The following is a 24,369-nucleotide window of genomic DNA, read 5'->3' on the forward strand; positions in this document are numbered from 1 at the left end:
CCTGTGGAGTAGGGTGATGAGACTTGGAGCTCAAATCTGATGGAGAAATAGGGACAAGATCAGGGGAGATAGGACAGCCTAGGAAGCTGACAGGAAAAGGCCCACTCCACTATCTCAAAGTCAGAGACCAGGGGAAGTAGAAACAAACCTCACCAGAGCCGAAGCTCTTGGCTCAGCTGATCCTCCACCCCTCCAAGATCTCCTATCTGAGGGTGTCGAGCCAAGCTATCCAGTGTTGAGGCTCCAAGGGGAAGCGACGGCACCAAGAACTTCAGGGTCAGTAATTCCCCCTAGATCAGACACCAGCTCAGACTTGTCCTGCAGAGGGGATCGATGTGAACAGGTGAGGGAAACTATCTGATCTGAAGGTGGTATCTTCAGATCTGACTTTGAATCTTGGTGCTCTCTGATCCAATCAGGTGTGAAGCTGGTTCAACACTCACTGATTCAATGGCAGACTGAGCTGGTAAAACCCCATCTAGATCTGTGGTCCAACGAACTTTATCATCCTGTCCACATCTACCTCAGAAAAACTTCGGGGGGACCTGGTCAAGGAAGAGATGGAGAAAGATAAGACTTTCTAGGAGTCACCTGTAAAAAGGGAAAATCACAGCCTACAAGACACTGGCACTGGACAGAATTGGGGACTCTGGATCAAAGGAGATTTAGAAACTGACTGTGAGATATGACACTAACTTTAGCAGGTGGCTCCGAGATTGGAGCAGATCCTGGAGACCATACAGGAGAGCTTTCCTATGCTCCCTAACCTCCAAAGGTTTCTGCTTTTTGAAGGGGGTTTGAGCCCCTGAAGTAGAGGCTGTAGAAGTGTATAAGCAGTCAAACTGCCCTTAAGGGCCAACTCGCTACGTCTGTCAGTGATGGCTCCTGAATTAAATCCAGCACAGATTTCACACCTTCTAAATGGGAAGAGCCTAAATAATAAACGCACGCTGTGGGTATCAGTATTAGGTATCTTATTGCCCACAGGAATTGCACTTTTTAAACCCAATAGGCTCATCAGCCATACCAAAGCTAAAACAAAAATATATCAATACCCACACAAGTTCTTTTTTTCTGTATTTAGAGAAAAAAAAGTTAGTACCAAAAATTACAAAAACTCCCTCAGAATGAAGGCAAGGAAAGGCCAATATTAGCTTTGGTAACAAAAGTACCTTTAAAAAGGTACAATAAATAGGTTAGAAAACTAACGAAAGGAGTAAAGACAGGAATGGTTCTACAAAAGTGATAGGTTTTTTGAGTAGAAAAATATTCTAATATAACAGACAAAGAGAGAATGCAATTACAACCGAATTGCTGGAGCGACAAATGATATCTGAGGTAATGTAGCAGTCAAGGGCACTACAAGTCTCAGGTCCAAGAATCTAAAAGAAAAGTACAGTTTTGTACCTACCATAAATATAGATGTCCGAGAGGTATGCATCTGCAGTCCTAACATATGGGTTGTCCTGCCTCAGGCAGCCCTTCGGTCGGCCGGATTCCAAAGTCTGGGTCTGGCCTCGGCTGATGTCGCACTTCACCCGACGTCATAGCTGCTGTGAATTGGGTATAAAGGCATCAGCCGACGCCATTTTCCTCAGTGTTTCTTGCCCCAGATGCCAGGTGCCCTCTAGGAAGGCTAAATTTGGATAAATGCAAATGTTTCCAAACAGTAGAGAGCAAACAAAATAAACATGTATATACATATATACAAACAAATACACCATAATAGATTCCCCCAGCTAGCTACAAGATGGGCAAATACCCTAGGAGTACCACAGAGGGAAGGAGGGTGGGTAATCCTGACTGCAGATGCATACCTCTCGGACATCTACATTTATGGTAGGTACAAAACTGTACTATGTCCTTCAAGGATGCATCTGCAGTCCTAACATATGGGTAGAATACCATAGCCAAACTGGGGGAGGAGGCACTTAGATGATTATGGTGTAGTTAAGATCCCTTGCAAAACAGCAGTTGCAAAACCTGCTCGGGATCTGGAGTATAAAGGTAGATTATAATGTTTGGCAAATGTATGCACAGAGCTCCAAGTAGCAGCTTCTAAAATGTCTTTGGTAGCCACTCCTCGTAAGAAAGCTGTAGTAGTGGCTGTAGCCCTTGTGGAGTGAGGTCTGATGTTTTCTGGAGTTGTCTTTCCATGAAAAGAGTAACAAAATCTAATGCAATTTCCTATCCATTTTGAGATTGTCTGTTTTGAAATTGCTTTTCCTTCCATTCCTGTTGCATATGCTACCAGAAGCTGGTCAGTTTTCCTATTGTTCTTGGTTCTGTCCAGATAGTAGCGCAATTGCCTGTGCACATCCAAGGTATGTAGTAGTCTTTCCCCTGTTCTGTGGGTTGGGGAAGAATGTTGGTAGGTGGATTGCTTGGTTCAATGATACCCTGGAGACCACTTTTGGCATAAAAAGTAGGGTTAGTTCTCAAGGACACTCTATCCTGATGGAAGATAAGGAAGGGCTGTACTGCCATTAATGCCTGTAATTCAGAAACCCTTCTTGCTGAAGTGATTGCAAGCAGGAAAGCAGTTTTCCAAGATAAGAACTGTAATTCTGCTGTTGCTGCTGGCTCGAAAGGGGGAAGTGTTAACTTTTCCAGCACAAAGTTAAGGTCCCATGTAGGCAAAGGTGGCTTCCTTGGAGGCTTTACATTTTTAATTCCTCTCAGAAACTGCCTGAGTAGAGGATGAGAGAAGACCGGAGGATCCATGTTGTATTCTGCTGAAATTGCTGATGCATGAATCTTAATGGAGGAGTAAGACAGGCCATTGTGGAAAAGTTCTGCTAAATATTCCAGAATGTTAGCTATGTTTGCTAAAGATACATTTTCTCCTTTTGCTGCACTCCAAATGAGGTATCTTTTCCATTTGGCTGAATAAGTCTTCCTTGTGGAGGGTCTGCGAGAATCCAGGATAATGTCTTTAACCCTCTGGGATAAACCTGGGTTATTTTGTTTTATGTAATATTCCAAGCAGCTAGCTGCAGTGTTTTCAAGTTTGGATGTAGGATCTTGAAGTTGTTCTGTGTTAGCAGTAAAGGAACTAGAGGTAGAGGCCATGCGTGTGTCCGAGACATACTCCTCAGTAGCGGGTACCAATGCTGCCTCGGCCAGTCTGGAGCTATCAGGATGATCCTTGGGTGATAATCTTTGATCTTCAGTAGCACTTTGTGCATCAAAGGAAGAGGTGGGAATGCATATGCTGTCAGGTTTTCCCAACTGAAGGAGAGGGAGTCCACCTTCCATGCAAGTGGGTTGTATGTCCTTGTGCAGAATTTCCTCAGTTGGTGGTTGTGTGGGGATGCGAACAGGTCTATTTCTGGTAGTCCCCATTTCTTTGTAATGGATTTGAAGATGTCTGGATGCAGCATCCATTTGTGGGCATCCGTGGTAGTTCTGCTTAAGGTGTCTGCTAGTATATTTTCTTTTCCTGGCACAAATATGGCCTGGAGCTGAATGTTGAGGTTCAGGGCCACATTCCACAGGTCCAATGCCATCTGGCATAGAGGATATGAGTGTGTGCCTCCTTGTTTGTTGATGTACCACATGACTGTGGTGTTGTCCGTCCTTATCAGCAAATGACCCTGTTGAAGAAACGGTCTGAATGTCTGAATTGCCTGTTTCACTGCCAGCATCTCTTTGATTTGTGTAGGTTCAGCTGGTCTTGTGTCCATAGGCCTTGTATACACTTGTCCACCATGTGTGCCCCCCAGCCTTGGTCTGAGGCGTCCGTGGTGATAGTCTGGCTTGGATGAGGTTTGTGGAAAGGCAGTCCTCTGTTCAACTGACAGGCCTGAGCCCACCACAGGAATTCTTGCTTCAGGCATGGAATTATTGGAATCTGGGCTTCTAGACTGTGCTTGTGTTGAGACCATATATTCCTTAGGTACCATTGCAACTTCCTCATATGCAGCCTGGCATATGGAATCAATATTATGCAGGATGCCATGTAACCCAGGGCTTGCAGGACTTTCCTTGCTGTAAGCTGGTTCTGTGTTGTTAATGCCATGAAATAGAGTGGTAGTTGCTTTTGCTTTTCTGCTGTGAGAAATGCCATCTGATTTGAAGTGTCCAGTTCTGCACCCAAGAATGTTATCCTTTGGGATGGTACCAGCCTTGACTTTTTCATGCTGACTGTGTATCCCAGGCCTTGCAGTAGTTGTATAACCTTTTCCAAATCTTGTGTTAATTTGGTCTTGTTGTCCGCTTGTATTAGGCAGTCGTCCAGGTATGGATAAATCTGAATTCCCTGAAGCCTGCAATGAGCAATTACTGATGCCAGGCATTTCGTGAATACTCTGGGCGCAGTAGATAAGCCAAAGGGCAATGCTGAGAATTGATAATGCTCTGATCCTGCAAGAAATCTGAGGTATCTTCTGCAATCTGGTCGTACAGGGACGTGCAGGTATGCCTCCTTGAGATCTAGAGTCACCAGCCAAGACTCCTTGCCCAGCATGGGAAGAAGTTGCTGTAGGGTCAGCATTTTGAATTTTGGAACAATGAGATATGTGTTCAGAGCAGACAGGTCGAGAACAGGCCTCCATTGGTTTTCTTTCCTTGGTACCAGGAAAAGTCTGGAGTAAAATCCTTGTCCTTGTTCCAAAGGTGGTACCTTTTCTATAGCTCTCATCCTTAGTAAGTGGTTGATTTGTCCTAGAGCGTTTGTTTTTTGGTTTGGTGGTAGGTCTGGCATTCCTCTCTTTTTTGGTAGAGTGTGGAAGTGAAACCTGTAGCCTTTGTCTATGGTCTGTAAAATCCACTTGTCTCCTGTAATGTAATGCCAGTTTACGGAAAATAAGGCTAGCTTTCCGCCTAAGGGTGCTTCCAGTTGTTCCCTGGTAGGCGGTATCAGAGTCAAGTCATTGTGTCTGTCCTGTGGAAGTGGTAGTAGCTGGATCTGTGGCAGTACTTCTCTGGTTGTTAGGCTGCCACTGACGTCCCCTGTAGGCACCTCTGGATTGACCTCTGCCTCTTGGGCGCCTATTTCTGCCTCTCTGTGCTCTGGAGGTGTCTGGAAAGGACCAATTCTTCGAAGGTCAATTTCTACTAAACCTCGGAGGCTGGACCTGTAAGAAATCCTTGACTGTTTGGACAGATTTTGCTTTTTCTTCCACCTTCTTTAGCACTTGCTGTGCAGGGGAGCCAAACAAACTTTGTTTCTCCATGGGAGCATCTAGGAGCTTTGACTTTACATGGTCTGGTAAGGATTGCTCTTTTAACCATGCATGCCTTCTGATCACTGTTCCAGTCATAGCTGATCTAAAGGAAGCCTCCAGTGCATCAGTCGCATTTTAAGGAATGATTACTGACCTGCTGAGTGTTATGTACCAAATCCTGAAGGGACTTACGGTCTATAGGTTCAGGAGAGGACAGTTTTTTATTTAGCTGATCTAACAAAAATTCCTGATACTGAATCATGTGGAATTGACAGTTTAAGGCCCTAGCCGAAAGAGTAGCAGAAGTATAAACTTTTTTACCCCATCTCTCTAATGCTCTAGATTCTCTTTCAGAGGGGAGAGGGTTTTTGGCAGAGGCAGCTGCTACAGCTTTGGGGCCCTGTGAAATGGTTTCAGGATCTGCAATAGGAGCCTTATACAAGTGAAAGTGTGTGTCCGGGACCCTGTAATATCTGTCGGGCTTAGCAGGGGCCGGTGGAAGAGAGTCAGGGGCAGTACAGGCATCATTGAATGCATCATCCACAACTGTTAGTACTGGAGGAATGGCTAAAGGCCTATGCTGTGGTAAATGTAAAAAGGTCCTTAGCCTTTTCCTTGTATCAGAAAAATCCTGGCCCTGCCATTGAAATTGCTCTCTCATAGCATGTAAGGTTTCCCCAAAAGAAAATTCCTCAGGAGGAGAGGCAGAAGGAATGGTCTTCTGCATCAGAATCCTCATATGGAGAATAAGGGCCTTCTGGAGGATTTGAGTTTTCTGAATCATCTGAGGAATAGTCTGTAGAAACTGGATCGGGGGGCCCTGCTCTAGGCCTCTTCTCTGGAGGGGGTTGAGAGGCCCTGTCTGGGTGAGGTTGGGATCCCCTGATCAAAGAAATGAGATCCTCAGCCAGGCTGAGCATTTGGGAACTAGAGGTAGGCCTGTGTGAGGGAGGTTTAGCAGGCAAGGCCTTAGAAGATTTAGCTGCTTTAGCCCTGGAAAAAGCCTTGATAGACATAGATGCAGGGGGCCTAGCAGCTCCACGTGCAGGAGTAGATATGTCTAAAGGAATAGTATCTGATAAATCCTGGGTGCCTGCTACAGCAGGGGAAATTTCAGTAGCAGATTCAGCCATGCTGAGTGAGGCCTCGGCTGTCAGAGGTATGCTTTCGGCCGAAGGAAGAACTGAGGACTCTGTTTCAGCCGAAACAGAGACACTCGCGGTTGGCTTAACCGTGGTTTCGGCCGAAACCGCGGACCGCGAGTGTCGGTCCTTATCCTTACGCTTTTTAGCTAATTGTGAAGTCGGAGTCTCCGACGGCATTTTGTAAGCAAAAGCGGGACCAAAAAACTCCTCCGCAAACTCCGACCGACGTCTAAGTGTCCGTCGGTTGAAGGAAGCACAGGCTAGACAAGCTGATACGTCGTGGTCTGGGCCTAAGCAAGGAAGGCAGTAAGAGTGGAAATCCTTATGAGGTATTTGTTTCCCACAAGTTAAACAATTATTTACTTTTTCTGACATCGGCTGAGGCAAGAAAGAGTCCCCAACGGGGTACTTAGCTTTTTAGAAGTCTTCGGTAGTAGAAATCTCTGGATCTGACCGACCGGCACTTGCGAACAGCTTCTGCTTCGGGCACCGTGCGGCAAGAAAGACTGAGGAAAATGGCGTCGGCTGATGCCTTTATACCCAATTCACAGCAGCTATGACGTCGGGTGAAGTGCGACATCAGCCGAGGCCAGACCCAGACTTTGGAATCCGGCCGACCGAAGGGCTGCCTGAGGCAGGACAACCCATATGTTAGGACTGCAGATGCATCCTTGAAGGACATCAGCAAAGTCAGACCGAATAACCACTTGGGGAAGGAATGAAAAAGTACAGTTGTGTACACCTACCATAAATGTAGATGTTCGAGTGTCTTCATTGTTTGCAGTCATGACTGTAGGGTTCTCCCCTGCCGGCAGGCAGTCCTCGGTCGGCCAGAATCCCAAAGTCTGGGTCGGGCATCGGCTGTTCAACCATGCTCCCTGATGTCAGAGCGCCAGGAGTACAAAGCCGACAGCCGACGCCATGTTCTCCAGTGTTTCTTGCCCCAGATGTCAGGAGTCCCAAAATGAGAAAGGTCCCATATCCTTTGCAAATACACCTCAGAAGAATGGTGAAAAAAGGAACCACACAAAAGTAAAAATAAGAGGGGACAGGAGGGAGGGAAACCCAGACTGCAACAGTGAAGACACTAACATCTACATTTATGGTAGGTGTACACAACTGTACTATGTTCATCGTGTTTCACTGTTGCAGTCATGACTGTAGGGTAGAATCCCAAAGCAGAATGAAAGGGAGGTGGTCAAAGTAGAAGGGGCGGCTAAAAGGCCCTGCAAGACTGCAGAAACAAAGCATGCCCTGGACTTAGAGTAGAGAGGTAGATTGTAGTGCTTTGAAAAAGTATGCACTGAACTCCAAGTTGCAACTTCCAAAATATCTTTGGTAGGAACTCCCCTGAGGAAGGCAGCAGAAGTGGCAGCAGCTCTGGTGGAATGAGTCCGTTTACTCCCTGGGATTTGCTTTCCATGGTGTGAATAACAAAATCTGATTCCATGAGCAATCCATTTAGAAATGGCTTTACCTTGGGATCTTGAAGCATAAGAAACAATTGCTCTGATTTTCTGATGTCCTTGGTTCTGTCCAGGTAAAAACGTAGTTGTCTGTGTACATCCAAGGAATGTAAGATCCTTTTCCCCTTTATTTTGAAGAGTGGGGAAAAAAGTTAAGTGGATAGTTTGATTTAAAGCCACTTTGGAAACCACCTTAGGCATGAATGTACGATTTGTCCTCAAAGACACCCTGTATTGATGAAAAATAATATAAGGTTCCACAGCCATAAGAGCTTGCAACTCAAACTCTCCTGGCAGAGGTCAGGGCTAACAGGATGGCTGTTTTACAAGATAAAAACTTGATGTTAAAAGAAGCAGCAGGCTCAAAAAAAGGTAAGGTGAGCTTTTCCAAAACATAGTTGAGATCCCAAGCAGGAATGGAAGGAGATCTAGGAGGACTTAACTCCTCTGAGAAACTGTCTGAGCTGGTGGGAAAAGATTGGAGGGTCTGTATTATAATGAGCGGAAATAGCAGAGGCATGTATCTTAATGGAAGAGAGAGAGAGACCCTTATGTAAGAGATTTGTCAGGTAAAGTAAAATCAAAGGAATGTTCGGAAGAAGAGGATCAGAATCCCGAGCCTGCATCCAGGAACAAAATCTTTTCCATTTCCCTGGATAAGATTTTCTAGTGCTAGGACATCTGGCTTCTAAAATGACATCCATAACCTGCTTGGGTAGGAGAGAAGGAATCAAAGGCCCTGGATTAACCAGGCTGCCAGGCTGAGAGTGCTGACATGGGAGTGTAGAACCTGACCCTGATGTTGGGACAGAAGGTTCGGGAATCGGTGGTAAGACCCAAGGGGGCTCCAGACATAGGTTTTTCAGAGTGGGGTACCACAACTGTCGAGGCCAATTTGGGGCCAACAAGATTATCATCTTGGGCTTGTCCTGTTTGATCTTTAATAATACCAGAGGAAGAGGAGGAAAAGGCGGAAAGGCATATCCCGAGAGGTTTCTCCAACTGAATGATAGTGCATCCACTTTCCAAGCTTATTCGTGGACAGCCCTGGTGCAAAAATTCTGTAGTTGATGATTGAGATGGGATGCAAAGAGGTCTATGTGAGGACATCCCCAGACTGCTATTATCATCCTGAATATTTCAATGTCCAGCATCCATTCGTGTGGATCCGAACGGTTTCTGCTCAGACTGTCTGCCGGGAAGTTTTGCTTCCCTGGTAGAAACTGAGCTTGAAGGTCCAGATTGCAAGCTAGAGCTGTGTTCCATAGATCCATGGCTAGTCTGCAAAGGGGGTAGGAATGAGATCCCCCTTGCTTGTTTATGTACCACATAACTGTGGTGTTGTCTGTCCGTATCAGTAGTTGTCCTGGTTGCAGAAGGTTCCTGAAGGCCATTAGAGCTTTCTGAACGGCTAACATTTCCTTTAAATTGATATGCAGGTGCTTCTGATCCTTTGTCCAAAGGCCCTGCAGACATTTGCCCTGAAAATGGGCTCCCCATGCATAATCCGAGGCGTCCGTGGTTAGAATCTGAGTGGCAGGAGGCAGACAGAAGGGTTTCCCTTTGTTTAGAGTATATGCCTTGGACCACCAAAGGAATTCCTTTTGAAGACAAGGCAGGACGGAGATCAGTATGTCCTAAACTGTGGCAATGCTGAGACCATATACTTTTTAGGTACCACTGTATTTTCCTCATGTGTAGTCTTGCATATGGTACGAGAAGGATGCAGGAGGCCATGTAACCCAAAGCCTGCAGGAATCTCCTTGCAGATAGCAGAGTTAAAGTTGCCAAGGTTTTGAAAGTTGAAGCCAGCAGAAACTGTTTTTCATATGTTAGAAATGCCATCTGGGTTGTTATGTTTAAAGAAGCGCCCAGAAAAATTATCTGTTGAGAGGGTGTCAAATTTGACTTTTTTATGTTTACAGTGAATCCCAGGAACTTGAGGAGATCCTGAACAAACCGTAGATGCTGGAGTAAGACCTCCTTGCTGTCTGCCTGAATAAGACAGTCGTCCAGATAAGGGTAAATTTGAATTCCCTTGAGTGTGCAGTAAGCTACTACTGGAGCCAGGCATTTGGTGAAGACCCTGGGCGCAGTAGACAATCCACAGGGCAGCGCAGAGAATTGAAAGTGCCTCGATCCGGCCTTGAACCGGAGGTATTTTCTGCGTTCCTGCCTGATGGGAATGTGTAAATATGCCTCCTTTAAATCCAAAGTTACCATCCATGCATTCTTGGACAGCATTGGAAGTAGCTGCTGTAAAGTAAGCATCTTGAATTTTGGAATCTCTAGAAAGGTGTTCAAGACTGACAGATCCAGAATGGGTCTCCATGAGTTTTGCTTCCTGGGGACTAGAAAGAGCCTTGAGTAAAAACCTTGTCCCATCTCTGAAAGTGGAACTAGTTCTATGGCTTTCATAGCCAAAAGAGCTTCCACCTGGTTTAAGGCCTCTGTCCATTGATGTTTTGGAAGGTCTGGCCATCCACTTGGCCTTGGCAGGGTATGAAAATGGAATTTGTAACCTCTTGAAACCAAATCCAGAACCCACTTGTCTTGGGTTATACGAGTCCAATTTCGATGAAGGGAAAGTTTTCCTCAGAGAGGGGCTTCCAGGCAAGAAGTTCCTGCAGCCCAACAAAGGGAGTCATTGAGTTCGTTTCCTATGAGTTTGTGACCTGTCCTCTCCTCCCCTAGAGGTGGAAGCAGTCCACTGCCTTGGTCTATAAGAAGCTTGTGTTCGAGGCCTTCCTCGGGAGCGTCTATATCTACCCCTCTGAGGCCTGTCTGAATTGGGAAAGGACCAATTTTTTTGTAGGCCAATTCCTACTAAATCTGGGTGGCTGTACTTGTAGGAAATCTTTAACTGTTTGCACGGATTTCGCCTTGTCCTCCATCTTTTTAATCACCTCTTCAGCTTTTGATCCAAACAAAACATTATGCTGAACAGGAGCATCCAATAATTTAGCTTTTACTTGTTCTGGCAAATTTTGTTCCTTTAACCATGCATGCCTTCTAATAACAGTGCCAGAGGCAGCAGCTCTACAAGAAGCCTCCAAGGCACCAAATCCACAGTGTAAACCATGCTTCCCAACTTGTTCAGTGGCATGCATTAAGTCATGTGATTCCTTATCTGCACAGGCAGAAATGGAAGTAAGCTTTTGTTTTAAAACAGACAAGAGAAATTGTTGGTATTTCAGCATATGAAACTGACGGTTTAAAGCCCTAATAGATAAAGTAGCAGAAGTGTACACTTTTTTGCCCCATCTTTCTAAAGATCTAGAATCCTTCTCAGTGGGAATGGGGTTTTTAGCAGAAGCGGCCTTAACTCCCTTAGGACCCTGAGAAATGGTTTCAGAGTCAGCAGTAGGGTTCTCGTATAAAAACTGGTGGGAATCAGGAACCCTGTAATATCTACCAGGCTTAGCAGGAGAAGAGAGTCAGGGGTTAAGTTAGCCTCCGAAAAAGCATCATCCACAATATCCAAAACAGGAGGAATAGCCAGGGGTCTATGTTGGGGAAGAAGAAAAAAATCCCTTAGTCTTTTCTTAGATTCCGAATACTCCTGTCCTTCCCAGTGGAAATGTTCCCTCATTTCATGCAAAGTTTCCCCAAAAGACAAATCCTCAGGGGGAGAAGTTGAAGGAATGGATTCCTCAGCATCAGAATCCTCATAGGTAGGGAAAGAATATTCCTGGTCAGAAGAAACTGAAGAAAGAGAAGCCTGATCAGAGGAATCATAATAAACTTCCTGCCTTGGCCTTTTATCTGGAGGGGGATGTGAACCCCTAATCATAGTAAGTAAATCCTCCGCCATCTTAAGTAACTGTTTCTGTGACTTGGGAGCCGGTTCAGAAGAGGCCTGTGTTGCAGTCTGATTTGGAAGGAGTCTTTGCCTTTGTCTTTGGCTTTGCCTTTATTAGAAGCTGAGTAGGCCTGAAAACCCCTTCGGAAGCCGGTACCTGCACAGCAGCTCCGGACCCATCCGAAGGAGCATTGTCCGAAGGTCCTGCAATAGAAATATTCAAGGGCCTAGTTGGCTCCTCGTGGGAGTCAGTTTCGGCCATCGGTTCCGAAATGGCCGACGACAGGGGCTGCAAAAGCTCCTCACTGATGACAGCCGAACCTGAAGCTGGCTCCGCTTGTGCGATATAGTCAGATTTGGACCTCGGAGGCCTGTCTTTGTCCTTGCGTCGTTTGTGAACTCCGGTAGCCGGAACCGTATCAGATGACATTTTGTAGTTAAAACGCCTACTGAAGTAATGAAATGCAAAATCGTACCTTTGTTTAATTGTACGTTGATTGAATCTAGCACAAAACCGACAACTAGCTACGTCGTGGTCAGGGCCTAAGCAAGGAATACTGTAAGAATGAAAATCCTTATGAGGTATTTGCTTCCCACATGAAATACAATTATTAACTTTTTCTGACATCGGACTGGAGCAAGAAAAAGTTTCCCCAATGGGGTACTTAGCTTTGAGTGGAGAAGAAAGTCTTCGGACTGAAGTTTTTCAGAAAAAATTGTCAGGAGTCAGCCGACCGGCACTTGCGAACTGCTATCACTGCACGGCAAGAAAGACTGGAGAACATGGCGTCGGCTGTCGGCTTTGTACTCCTGGTGCTCTGACGTCAGGGAGCATGGTTGAACAGCCGACGCCGGACCCAGACTTTGGGATTCTGGTCGACCGAGGACTGCCTGCCAGCAGGGGAGAACCCTACAGTCATGACTGCAACAGTGAAACACGATGAACATCATCAGATAGAGAGACTTAAAACTGACAGAAGGAAGTTCTAAACTAAACGTATTTTATGTAGGAACATGCAACATTTACAACTATGTTTATGAAGTAAACCTAGATGATTTCAGGATTCTTTTAATGAAATGTGAACACTGCTTTTGCTTCAAGGATCAGATTATATACAGTTAATCAGACTTTGATGTAATAAATATTCATAAAGTGCACAAAAACTCTAGTAGTAGTGAGGTGTTACAGAAACAGTGATACAAATGAAAAATTGTCCAGATAGCAAAGTTTTAGGTTTGCTTTTTCACAAACTTACATAATTTAAATAAAATAAGGCAAATTGCCAATGCATATTTAACATCTATAACAGAGTTCAATAGGGAATTAGTAAATAACCATATCACTTGCTGCACAAGTTCCTGATATTTATAGAAACTAACATCCCTCCCATCACAAAAAGGATGGGATTGTCTCTCCACTTATTTCTTACATGCATGCTATCCCTACAAATACAGTCAGAAGTGGAATATATGCCCCCTTGTCAACAAGAAGCAAAGGACCCAAGGACAACAGCAGGCACCCCGTGCTAATGGGAACCTTTACAACCTTCTTGTCTCTTCTACTTCCAGATTAAAGTTAGCCAATGCCAAACTATGAACTTGTTTGACCTTACACCTTTAACCTCCCCCAGACTACAATACAACTACTTTCTTTACAAGTCAATAACCCAGCTAGCTCAGTCAGTACAGCAGGAGACATTAAATCACATGGTCATAGGTTTGACTCCAACATTAGGCAAATCCCTTTGTTAATCCCTAGTGGCCTAATGGACAATGCAGTGGCTTACTAAGCTAGGGACTGTGGGTTCAAGTCCCATCTGCAGCGATGATCACTGGGGCTTGGGACTGGCATAATGATTGGGGTGTTTAAAATCACACATGGTACGGGACTTTATTCTCACCTTTGGTCATTCTGGTTATTGGCTAGGCACACAACAGCCCAGATAATAGATGTGCTTCTGTAACCATCTATAACCTCCACTTTCTGAATACAGAAATCCATTTCAGTCTTTTGTCATTTTTCCATATTTCTTATGAAAAAACAAAATCAAGGTGGTTAAAATAAAAAGAAATGTATAATACAATCTGCATGTAACACTATCTGAAATGAGCCTTATTTTACAATATGCCAGTACAATGCCACCCAAACAGCTTTTCCAGCAAGTCTGAAATGTTTACACTACTCCAAGCTCCCCAGTACTGGGTTCTCTAAACTTAATTACTTGTACTGTAAAAGCGATATTCAAACATGGCCAATTATCTCAGGTGCAAATCTATTTCATGTTCAGTTTACATCTGCAACAAAAATTCAGTCATAAGTAGATACAGAAAGAGTATCAACTGAAAGTGCTAAAAAATGTGAAAGTTATACAGATAGTGGTAGAGCAATATCCAACACCCACACAAGTATAGTTGTGCTAAACTTAGCACAACAGATTATCTGAATAAAGTACTACTGCTGCTGTACCCCAAGCTAAGAAGAATCTGCAAAAATGAGGGAGTCATCCAAGAAAAAATATGAATACCCTGCAGTTGACTAGTGCAAGCACTCTTGGAAATGTAGATAAACCAAATAAGTGTACACGAGAACCACAGAAAAATACAAGCATCAAAAATCTTAATGCGAAGGTATAGAAAATGTATAGGACAGATCTTGCTTTCTTTCTTTGGCACCAAAAAAAATTGAATAAAAAAAAACTTTCCCTCTTAGGTCGGGGGGGACAGGTTCAATGACCCACTGAGACAGCATCTGATCTAGTATTGGAGGGAAACGACAAGTCTAAGTGATTGGATGTGGTGGGATCCCTTGAAAAGGAGGAATGGAATTTAGATTCAGCTGCCAACTGTAACTTGGTTGAATAATTCTCAGTAACTAACAGTCTGAGGTTATGGGATGCCAAAGAGGAGTGAAAGCCTAGATGTTAAGCTAGCCTTACAGGATTGCCAGGGCGGGAGAGGGAAAAATTTGGTGACATTTTTGGAAGGTTAATAAAAAAACTGGTTAACCCCCAGAACTTCAGCTTAGACCAAATCTAGTACAGACCTCAGCAAACTTTATCCAGAAGAGCATTCAAAATTTCAGGTCGACATCTGGCAAATTCTGAGATTTTATTCAGACAATCTTCTCATTACATACCCTGTGGCAACTGCTGCGGATACCCCATCTGCAATGCCAAAAGAACATTTTTAAAGAATGTTCAGTAACCAGAGACACAAAATAGAATAGGACTTAAGATGCTAAAACTTCTGATGAAGGAAAGTCAGCAATTACATTTTTTGTACCAGAGGAAGATAGCAGAAAATTAGACATGCAAATCTGACAATGTACTACTCTGAAGGCCAAGGTGGAAGAACACAGTTTCTTCCAAAAGGAGTAAAATGAACAGGACCTGGCATTAAAGGAATGAAACCTTTAAAATATCCTCTGCATTGCCAGTCCTCAAAGTTTAGTGATCTGTTTTCTTTCTTAGAGACACCCAGAAAGAGTGCCTTAAGGATGGCCCCTTCCACACAGATGCAGCTCTCCAGAATTACTAAGCAGAGAAACACTTTTCAGTCCATTTCCCAGATGCTAGTTGTGTGGTTCTCACTTTCCTGAAAAGTACAGCCAGAGAGGATGTGACTGCCTCCTGATCCTCAGTGGCTTTCAAAGGAGCTACAGCACAAGACAAAGAAAGAGAACACTGGTCCAAGAAATAGCCAACAGCCACACTGGAGTTACCCATCAATACCGGAAACAAAGAGGAAGACAAGAGTGAATGACAAGGCCTCCAAAAACTTAATGCAGCTCAAGGAGGGATCATTAGATTAACAAAGACCCAGGCCCATGCACTTGCCACAAGTGTCTCATAAGTGATTAGCAAAGCATAGGACAGTCTGTGGTACTTCCCAGGTGAAAAACAAACAGATTAGCTCCACCCCCTCGCAATACTTGTGCAAAAGCAGCACATGCTCCCTAACATGTTCCAGGTTTCAGCATGCAAAAGTATCACCAACATATCACTTCAGCTGGTGACATACCCCCTCACAAAACTGTCCTGCAACCCCGCTGAGCTTCCATTCCCTGGTCCAACACCACCAAGGTCTCTACATCTAGGCATGCATCCCCTCCAAAATCCAAGATATGTAAACTAACAATGCTGCATCACTCCCCCTTTCCCTCTGTCAATCCCAACAGAAGCTAGGATCATTAATCGAATTAATATTAGTAGGGCCACGGGCAGAGCTATATCCCTCTTCATCAGAGCTGTCTAATCAACAGCCAGCTAGTGTTAAACCTTAAATAAAGGCAGTTCCAGTCAGAGGGAACGGAGACTGATCTACTCAAACTACCGAGACAAGGGCATTCTCCATCCCAGAAGCTTGAGGTAGGGCAGAAGCAACCTATATAGCTTCCATAAGTGGATTACTGTGGTCGGCTCTCAACATGGACAGTAAGCAGCCACCACAATGCCTGGGGTATAAACAAGCTCAAACAGGTGTGGGTGGGGCATGGCAGGCAGGTAGGAAAACAAAACAAAAAATGCCAAACAAGACAACCTTGACAAAAAGGACTTTTATAAACTAAGTACAACAGTATATCTGTAACATTACATATGAGTAGTCACTGTACAAATACTAACATTTGGAGTTTCGCCTACCGTACAAGTCATTTCAAGTCAGAAATTTCTCCAACTGCTCCTCAGTCCTCAAGGTTAAAGCTGCTCATGCCTAAACTCCCTTTGCATACCTAAACAGTCAAAGTTAATTTAGTTGTAATAAAATGTATCATACAAAAGAAAGCTAGACACTCTTCAGGGATATATAGATTTAAAACAGTAACATTAAAACTGTACTACACATTTTTACATGCAACAGACTATGAAAGCTTGCATATCAAGTGGTACCCCTTTCTAGAAGTGATCTTCCCATAGTGAAGAACTGAAGTCAAGCAAGAAGGGGACAGGAATGAGTGTGGCCTCATCTCTTTCAAGAAGATGGAGAAAAAGGGTGTAGACTCCTGCAAAAATATGCAATGGTACAATTTCAGTGATGCAAAACAGGGAAACCACCATGTGTGTTGGAGAATAAGAGGCAGACTTCAACATCTCTTGTGAAAGTGAGAGAACACAGCATATCGCTTGCCTCCTTCATTTGCCTTACAAATCACTGGCAGAGGAATAGGGCTCAAGGTAAAATCCAAACCACCGGATGGGTAAACAAAAGTTGTGCACTTACCATAGTGCTAGATCATGTTGCATGTGTGTCTTTCCTCAACGCAAAGAGTTACCAGATCCGGCCCAGATCAGACTTTGGCTACTTCTAAAACGTTGGATGCCAGGCTTAGGCTCTTCCCCTTATACACAACTCTCCCTCCAATACCAAATTATCTCACATCAAAGATTGCACATTCCCTACAGCAAAAAGCAATTAACCTTTTCTTTAAAGGAGAAATGTCAAATGAGGAAGTCAACTCCTGAACTACAGTACACTGAAGTGCACATAACCAAGCTGTCAATCAGTGCAGTCACTTAAGAAACAACGCAATAGGATAACAGGAAAGAAGGGAGGGAAGTTGATGAAGGATGAAAGCAGACATGGATTCATCATTATGGTAAGTAGATAGCTAATATCAAATGTTCACTTCCTCAGCGAATGGTAGGAAGTCCCCAGGTACCATAAATCTTGGGAGTCCTCAAAAAGGACATTCCGAAGAACTGACCCAAAGGAAGCTATGGACCTGGACTACAAACAGAATTTATGAGATAAAGGAATGCATATTAAACCAAGTGGCTATAGAACAAGCGCCATAGATTAGCACTTTTTGAGAAAAAGGCAGTCCAAACAGTAAATTACCTAGTAAAATGAGCCTTAGGCATTTCAGGTAAGGACAAGCTCTTCTACAGAAAAGGGTAGCCAATATGAAAGGGTTACACTGAACAACGCTTTATCCAATTTTTCCTGAGAAAAAGAACACAAATGGCTGGGCAGTCGTCCTGGTTCTCTTATCAAGATGCATGCCCAGATGATGTAGTATGTATTCCTCGAATAGTAAAAATGGGGAAAGAAAACAGGCAGGTTTGACAGACTGGCTGAGAAAATTCAGAAGCCACCTTAAGGAGAAAGAACTGATTTGTTCTCAGTCACTATCCTTGTGAAGGCTAAATATGGGTCTTTCAAAGAAAGGGCACGAAGTTCCAACAATCTCCATGTGGAAGAGTTTGTCACTAGAAAGTTTCTAGGAAAGGTATGTGGGTTCAAAGGGCAGGTGGGTCTTCTAAAAGCCCACAGAAGAATGTTAATATCCCATGGAGCAACTGAATCGAAGGGGAGGGCATAGCAGGGCAGTGCCCCTTAAAACCTTAGACAGTTTAAGGACAACTGATCTTCTACAATGTGAAAACTGGAAACTCCTGCTAGCTGACCTTTGATGAACCACTCTGATAAAGGATTGCCAAAATGTCCGAAACAGCAGACATGTGAGCTGAAAATACCTAGGTTTCTGCTAGAAGCTCGAATAAAGAATACTTTCTATTAACTTTTGTAATTCTTCCTGGTCAAGAGTTCTATAGAGAGGTCAAGATGTGCATTACCTTGGATGAAAGCTGGACTTTCTAAACATCAGAACTGGAGATGCCATGCAGTCAACTTGGGGGCTTAAAAGTCCAGCTGAAGCTTCCGGAAATGGCAAGAAAGATCTGGAAGAGGGTCCAGCACCCAAGGTGACTGGATTAGAGACTACCAGAAGAAGGGACAGCACACCTGTAGAAGCCAAACGGGAGCAATGGAGGATTAATGTGGCCTTGCTCCACTCTTTCGGCAGAAACTTTTGGATGAGAGGAGTTTGAGAATAAGGAATAAAGGAGACCTGGGTTGGGGGCAGTGTGGACAGGAGCTTGTTACTCGGGGGCTCCCCCTCTTGAAGGATTAAGGAAAGTACTTGCTGCATTTGGCGTTTCTCCTCCTCCATAGACAAGGACCTGGAAAAAGATTTGGATACTTCCTTAGTCAAATCCCCTTGAAAACACATTAAGTGAAACAGGTAACTCAGCACCCAACAGCAAAGGCTGTTGATGCATAAATTTAAAACTTGTCCAGCACCCTGAACTCCCTTGTTAAGATTGACAGTGAACTCCTCAGCAAGTTCCTTCTTGCTGGGCACCACCACCATATAACCCACAACAGTGCCTTTACTTAAGAAAACAGTCTTTGGGGACAAATTGTGCTGGGTTTCCCAGAATAGGTTCCATTATATCCAGTTCCTTCTATACCCCTCTCAAAACCAGATCCACTAATTCATCTGCAAATGGGACCGCCCAAGACGTAAAGACAAGCTCCAAGGGGGCGTTTGTGGACTACACTCCCTTTCTGCCCAAGAGGCTCAAGTGTCATAGCAGACATCCACAAAGGGGATCTTGGGGACCCCTCTCCTCACTGAAATCCATATACTTTAAGAGACTCTTGTGGAGAGTCTACATGCTACTTGCACAAAGGCTTCCAGTACCCCCTCTATAGGGATTGTCAGGAAAAAACTGAAGCAGATGGCAAGTCCACACCATGGACCACCTCCAGACTTTGGGGGGGCTGGCTGCACTGATGGAACAAAACATGACTGGCAAGGACCTCAAGAGCCCCATGGGGGCAAGGGTGGATCCAAGGAAGGAAAGCCTGCTCTCTGGACTGAAAAAGCACCCTCTCAAAAGCCAAAGCCACCACTGTAGGATTCAAGCGTCAACACAAGCTGACCTCAAGAACCCACATGACCACTATGAAGTGCCAAGGTAAAGGAACAGCTCTGGAAGCTTTGAGGTTTACCTCAACCCTACTGCACTGGTGCCAATACCTCAGCTCAGAAACCCATCAAAATCCAAAGCATGCGAGTCAGAGTCAACATCAACAAGGACCAAACCTTTAGATCCAACATAGGCAAACCCTGGGAATCACTCTGATCCAAATGCCCTGAGACTCTTGGTCAGATCGGGGAAAGGGGCTACAATCATACTCGAAGAGATGAGCCTCGGGAATTTGAAAGGGGTTGCAGCTGGGATAACCCATCTGGATCTGGGTCCCTGGGAACTTCAGTATACGCACACTTCTGAGAAGCACACAGAGGACTGCAATGACTTCAAGGAAGACACTGATGGATGTAGAAAAAGAAAACCAAGCCTAAGGCTCACAAGCTCCAGTGAGAACAGATTCCCAGAAAGGAGTGGGGTATCTGAAGTTGACTGATGCCAAAAAAACAGCAGAAGCAGATGGTTTGGGGAGCTTAGACACCACATAGGAGGGGCCTGAATGCTCATATCTCTTATGGGACTCCTTGCGTTTTTCCCTTGGGACATTATCCTCACCACCACCCATGTCTCCTTTGTTCTTACTCAGCAGTTTATTGGCAGAAAATGAAGAGGAAGCCCGAAAAGGGGGACCTTCTCCCACTGTGGCAGGAAGAAACCCCCTTGAGCACCAACTTATTTTCGGTTGCTCCTTTAAGTCCCTCACTCCAAAGTAGGAACAAATCCAATATTCCTCCTCTAAATGAAGAGGTCCCAAACAAATGTATTTGGTGTGGGCATCCTGGTTTGGGATCTTATGCCCCCACATCTCTGGCATGACTCATAGAATGTAGCAACTGACAGAAATGGCACAACAGTCAAAAAATCACAGCAAAACTAAACACTAATCCCCTAACAACAACTAATCAATCTATCACACTGGATATTACAGCCAAGGAGGAAGAGGCAAAAGAACTTTAATATTAGATTTTTTAAAAAATATACTACAAAAAAAGGGAAATTAGAAAACAGCTACAAAATTAAGTCTAAAGTGTTCCCAAAGTTGAAAGATTCAATGTCAAAAACCACTACGCTGCACCCAAAGCACTGAACCTGCAGACCTGCATCTAAAACAAATGAGATAACAGGTAATTTGTTATTAGGAGGGGAGTTACGGTCAAGAGGGGGAACCGGAGCTCAAAAGTCTGATTAGATAACCCATTTGTTGAGGAACGGATGGACGAGAACATCAGATCAGTTATGCAATGGAGGCAACAAAAATAAACATCTCATGGAGACCCTCTTGGTCCACAGGAAATGGCTTTGATGTGAAGGTGAAAAAATTTTGAATGCAGCACGGTCAGACCCAAGGAGACATCGGACAAAATGCAACAAATGCGACCACCAGTATCTCTTTTGCTACAAAAGCAATTAAAAAAAGCAATTTAACAGTGGAAGTACTCGATCTAGAAATGCAATTACTCACTGCAGAAGAAAAACTCCACATTTCTGCAAGAAGCTTTGAATATATTCACACTGTCCCACTTTAAAAGATAAACAGCAGCAAATAGGAAATACAGAATTAATAACCCAGAAAGCATCAGACCTCTACTAGACATCTGCTCTTTACAACAGGTCCTACCACAGACTGCAGATGTTCATGCTAAACCGCTTGTCCTTGTGCTTAAAGGATTTGACTGGAAACAGACTTCCTACCCGGCTTGGATTAATTCTGAATACCTACTGGAGTTAAATTCTTTATAATACTAATATTTCAAAGAAAGTTTGTATTTTTTTTTTTTTTTTTTTTTATTTAGGACGTTTTAAAAGTTTGCTACTTCTATCATTTTCTGATTTTTTTCTGCTTAACCTAGTGATACGCTAGATATACAGGAATTGAAAACCTTTCACAGAGAAGTTTCTTTTGCTGTTTTATTCTTAAGTACCTTACATGAAGGTTTTTACATGTGCTATGCAGGGAGTTGGACTGTTTCAGCCTCAGTTTTACAGCACACATTGGCAAATGGATGGCTGCCTGTAAATTCATTCCAGGCCTGACATGTTTTGCTCACTTGGATGCAGGAAGTACCCTGAGAGTCAGGGTGACAAGGTAAAGATAGTCCATCGACCATGAAGTTATACAACAGTTACCTTTTATAGAATGTAAAGCTGAATTTCAGATTTGGAACTGTGGCAGCTGAAAACAAATAAGCTGGCATTAACAAAAAAAAAACTCATATTTAAAGGAAAAAATCTTTAGTGGAACAAGTGGCAAAGGCTTTACAGAACATTTAACCTTCTAATTTTACTAACTGTTTAGTGTCTACAAACTTCTGCAGCTTACAAACTTCATTGCTGCGGGCTTTCCTGCCAGATGTTAAGCTGCCACCATTTTTTCTTTTCAAATCTTATACAGTTACAGAAAGGAAAGAAAATGTTCGAACAATTCACTCTTTGCCTGCAAGAAAAGCTAAACTTATGACTGCCCATGATTTTATATCTGAACTCGTCTGAAGTTAGTAAAATGCTATAAACTGCTGAAATTAACCTTTCCCAAGAGCTGCAGGAAATTTGAAAATGGTGAAGTTATACTGCAAACTACATAAACTGGTACAGTCTCATTTATGGGAGATAATGTGTTGCTTTTATCCATGCAACCACAAAATTAACAGCTAGCTAATGCATTACTTGAAACTGTAAACGTGAAAGTGGAAGACATCTGAAGGGCTGGCATGCTTCTTAGCCTTAGGTACTCTGCCTTACACCCCAGGAAGTAGTGAATGCTCAAACTTCTCTTAAGACTGAAAGATATGAGGGTGAGGTGAAAAATAAATTGGAGAAAATAGCCAATTTTGCCTTTCCCAATCGGGGCACAGAGAAGGTGGCTAGCCCCAGTGCACTACTGGCATGCAGTAGTGCAAGTGAAGGTGTAGCAGCACAAGACGGGACAGACAGTCTCTCCTTAGGGTATCTCCTAGGGGCAGCAGTGTTACCTTGGCACAACTTGCTGCACACCACAAGCGATGGGTTTACGGCCTCTCCCACAGAAATGCCAGCTACCTATGAAACGGCTAGTCTCTATTCAGGCCAGGTCTATAAAGGCTCTCATGAGGCCCAAGAGTCTGGATTTTGCACCCTCACTGGATAATGAATGTGCTAACTGGGGAAACAGTAAGGAAGTGCCCAAAGTTTGATGGATGATAAGCTTATAGAAAATAACTGGAATATCAACTAAGAGGCAGCAGTCATGTGATTATTCATTGAATTCTGCTAACAAATTTTACATCTAGCTCAAGTGTGGATAAGGGAAGAAAGGTCTGAAACTGACAAACCCTGATTTTTCTCTTCTGTGAATTGAAAAAATGTACTTGGACTAAGTTTGCCAACAATAAGTTAAGCAATACTACTTTCAGACAATTCCAATACAAATGAAAACCTGAGAATCAGAAGTACTAAAAATTAAATGCCCGAAATACAGAAAGGCAAAACATTTTTTTAAACAGGGCAAGCTCCTCCTACAGCTCCACACCTCTTGTATGCCAACTTGCACCAACTCAAGGGAGAAATCTCCCAAAAAGGGAATTGCTGCCAGTGCTCACATACAAACTGCACTTGCGGGGAATTCCTACAGAAAATAATGATCAGTGCTGTGTTCCCCTCAATGTCTTGTGCTTCAAGCAACTGACACTCGGGGAATTTCACTTAAACCACCTGTAGGGAGATGTCCTTTCATGCCATCTAAAAAGGCAGCAATTTGTACCATTATCAATAAAAATGGAGAAATAAAATGGTGGTATCTAAAATGACACTCCAGGAATCAAAGCCTGAGAGACAAAGAATGGGGGGCGTGCACTTTTTTTGGCAGCCACCATGATGGCCATTTTATTTATAAAAAAAAACAAAGAATAAAAACACAAATACCCAGGAATGGTTCTGAAGAGTTAATGCAAAGAATATTAAAATAATATGAAAAGGGCTTCCGATGTAGAATGGAGCCTTCCATTATTGCACAAAGATGGTAAAAATAACAGTTCCCAACCAAGCCAAGAAACTGACAATATCTGAAATGCCAAGAAAGAGATACATATGTACTGGCCAAAAATACTGTCTTAACACACAGTGCAGGTATGTGCCCATATGCAATCCATAATAAAAAAGAAATGCAAACACTTATTCCTGGCACAATGGCTCCAGAAGCATCATCTACAGAAACATATTTCAACATACAAACATTTCTGCTCTAAATGTTTTCTTCCACCTACAACACTTCCAGAAGCAACAAAGTTCCCTTAACCTGCTTTAAAATGGAATTCTAATAAACAAGCTAAACAGCTTAAAGATATCCCAATAAAAAGGTGGTAAAAATGTAAATTACTACATTTACCTAGCAACCCTGAATCAGTACACAAAGGGGAGAAGGATAAAACAGCTTTACCATATTTAGTAGAAGAGAAAAATGAACAGCCTTGGAGGAACTGTAAAGTACAGCTTTGTACCTACCATAAAATGTAGATGTTCGAGTGTTCACACTGCTGCAGTCATTACACATGGGTTATCCTGCAGTCAGGCAGTCCCGCAGTCGGCTTGAGTTCCAAAGTCTTGGTCCGGCGTCGGTTGCTGTTGCTTCTTCCCTGACGTCAGAGCGCCAGGGGTATACAAGATGCATCAGACGCCATTTTCTTCAGTTTTTCTTGCCCCAGATGTCAGATGCCCCCAAGTAGGTAGGCAATACATATTGCTAATCAAAAAATATACAATAAAAACAATACCTTCAGATACCAGCAAATACACCCCAAAGGTTCTATAGGATAGAAAGGTATAGATAAGTCCAGCTAGTTCAGAGAGGGTGGAGGGAGGGTAACCTGGACTGCAGCAGTGTGAACACTCCAACATCTACATTTATGGTAGGTACAAAACTGTACTATGTTCATCATGTTACACTGATGCAGTCATTACACTTTGGTAGAATTCCAAAGCTGAGGTTGGGTGGCTGGTCTATAAAGAGTTAGGCTTGGCTATGAGACCCTAAAGAACTGC

The 24,369-nt window shown here is 43.5% G+C and overlaps 1 protein-coding gene across 9 annotated transcripts in view; it reads right to left on the reverse strand.

Annotated features, from left to right (window-relative positions):
• LOC122799480 (N-lysine methyltransferase KMT5A-like) overlaps positions 1-24,369 on the reverse strand; it is an 882,477-nt gene that overhangs the window by 555,870 nt on the left and 302,238 nt on the right. For 5 of the 9 annotated variants that reach the window (XM_044068570.1, XM_044068567.1, XM_044068573.1 and 2 more), the window contains exons 4-5: positions 16,222-16,310; positions 14,625-14,745 (exon numbers count right to left, since the gene is read on the reverse strand). The exons of 2 other annotated variants lie outside the window; for them this stretch is intronic. In XM_044068570.1, coding sequence (XP_043924505.1) covers positions 14,625-14,651 — 27 coding nt within the window. In that variant the 5' untranslated portion in view covers positions 14,652-14,745; positions 16,222-16,310. The remainder of the gene's footprint in view (positions 1-14,624; positions 14,746-16,221; positions 16,311-24,369) is intronic. 2 more of the 9 variants (XM_044068571.1, XM_044068574.1) reach the window with 1 other exon arrangement.

This window comes from Protopterus annectens, chromosome 4.part0, assembly GCF_019279795.1.
Source record: "Protopterus annectens isolate FY-2018-M chromosome 4.part0, PAN1.0, whole genome shotgun sequence".
NCBI classification, from domain to species: domain Eukaryota; kingdom Metazoa; phylum Chordata; order Ceratodontiformes; family Protopteridae; genus Protopterus; species Protopterus annectens.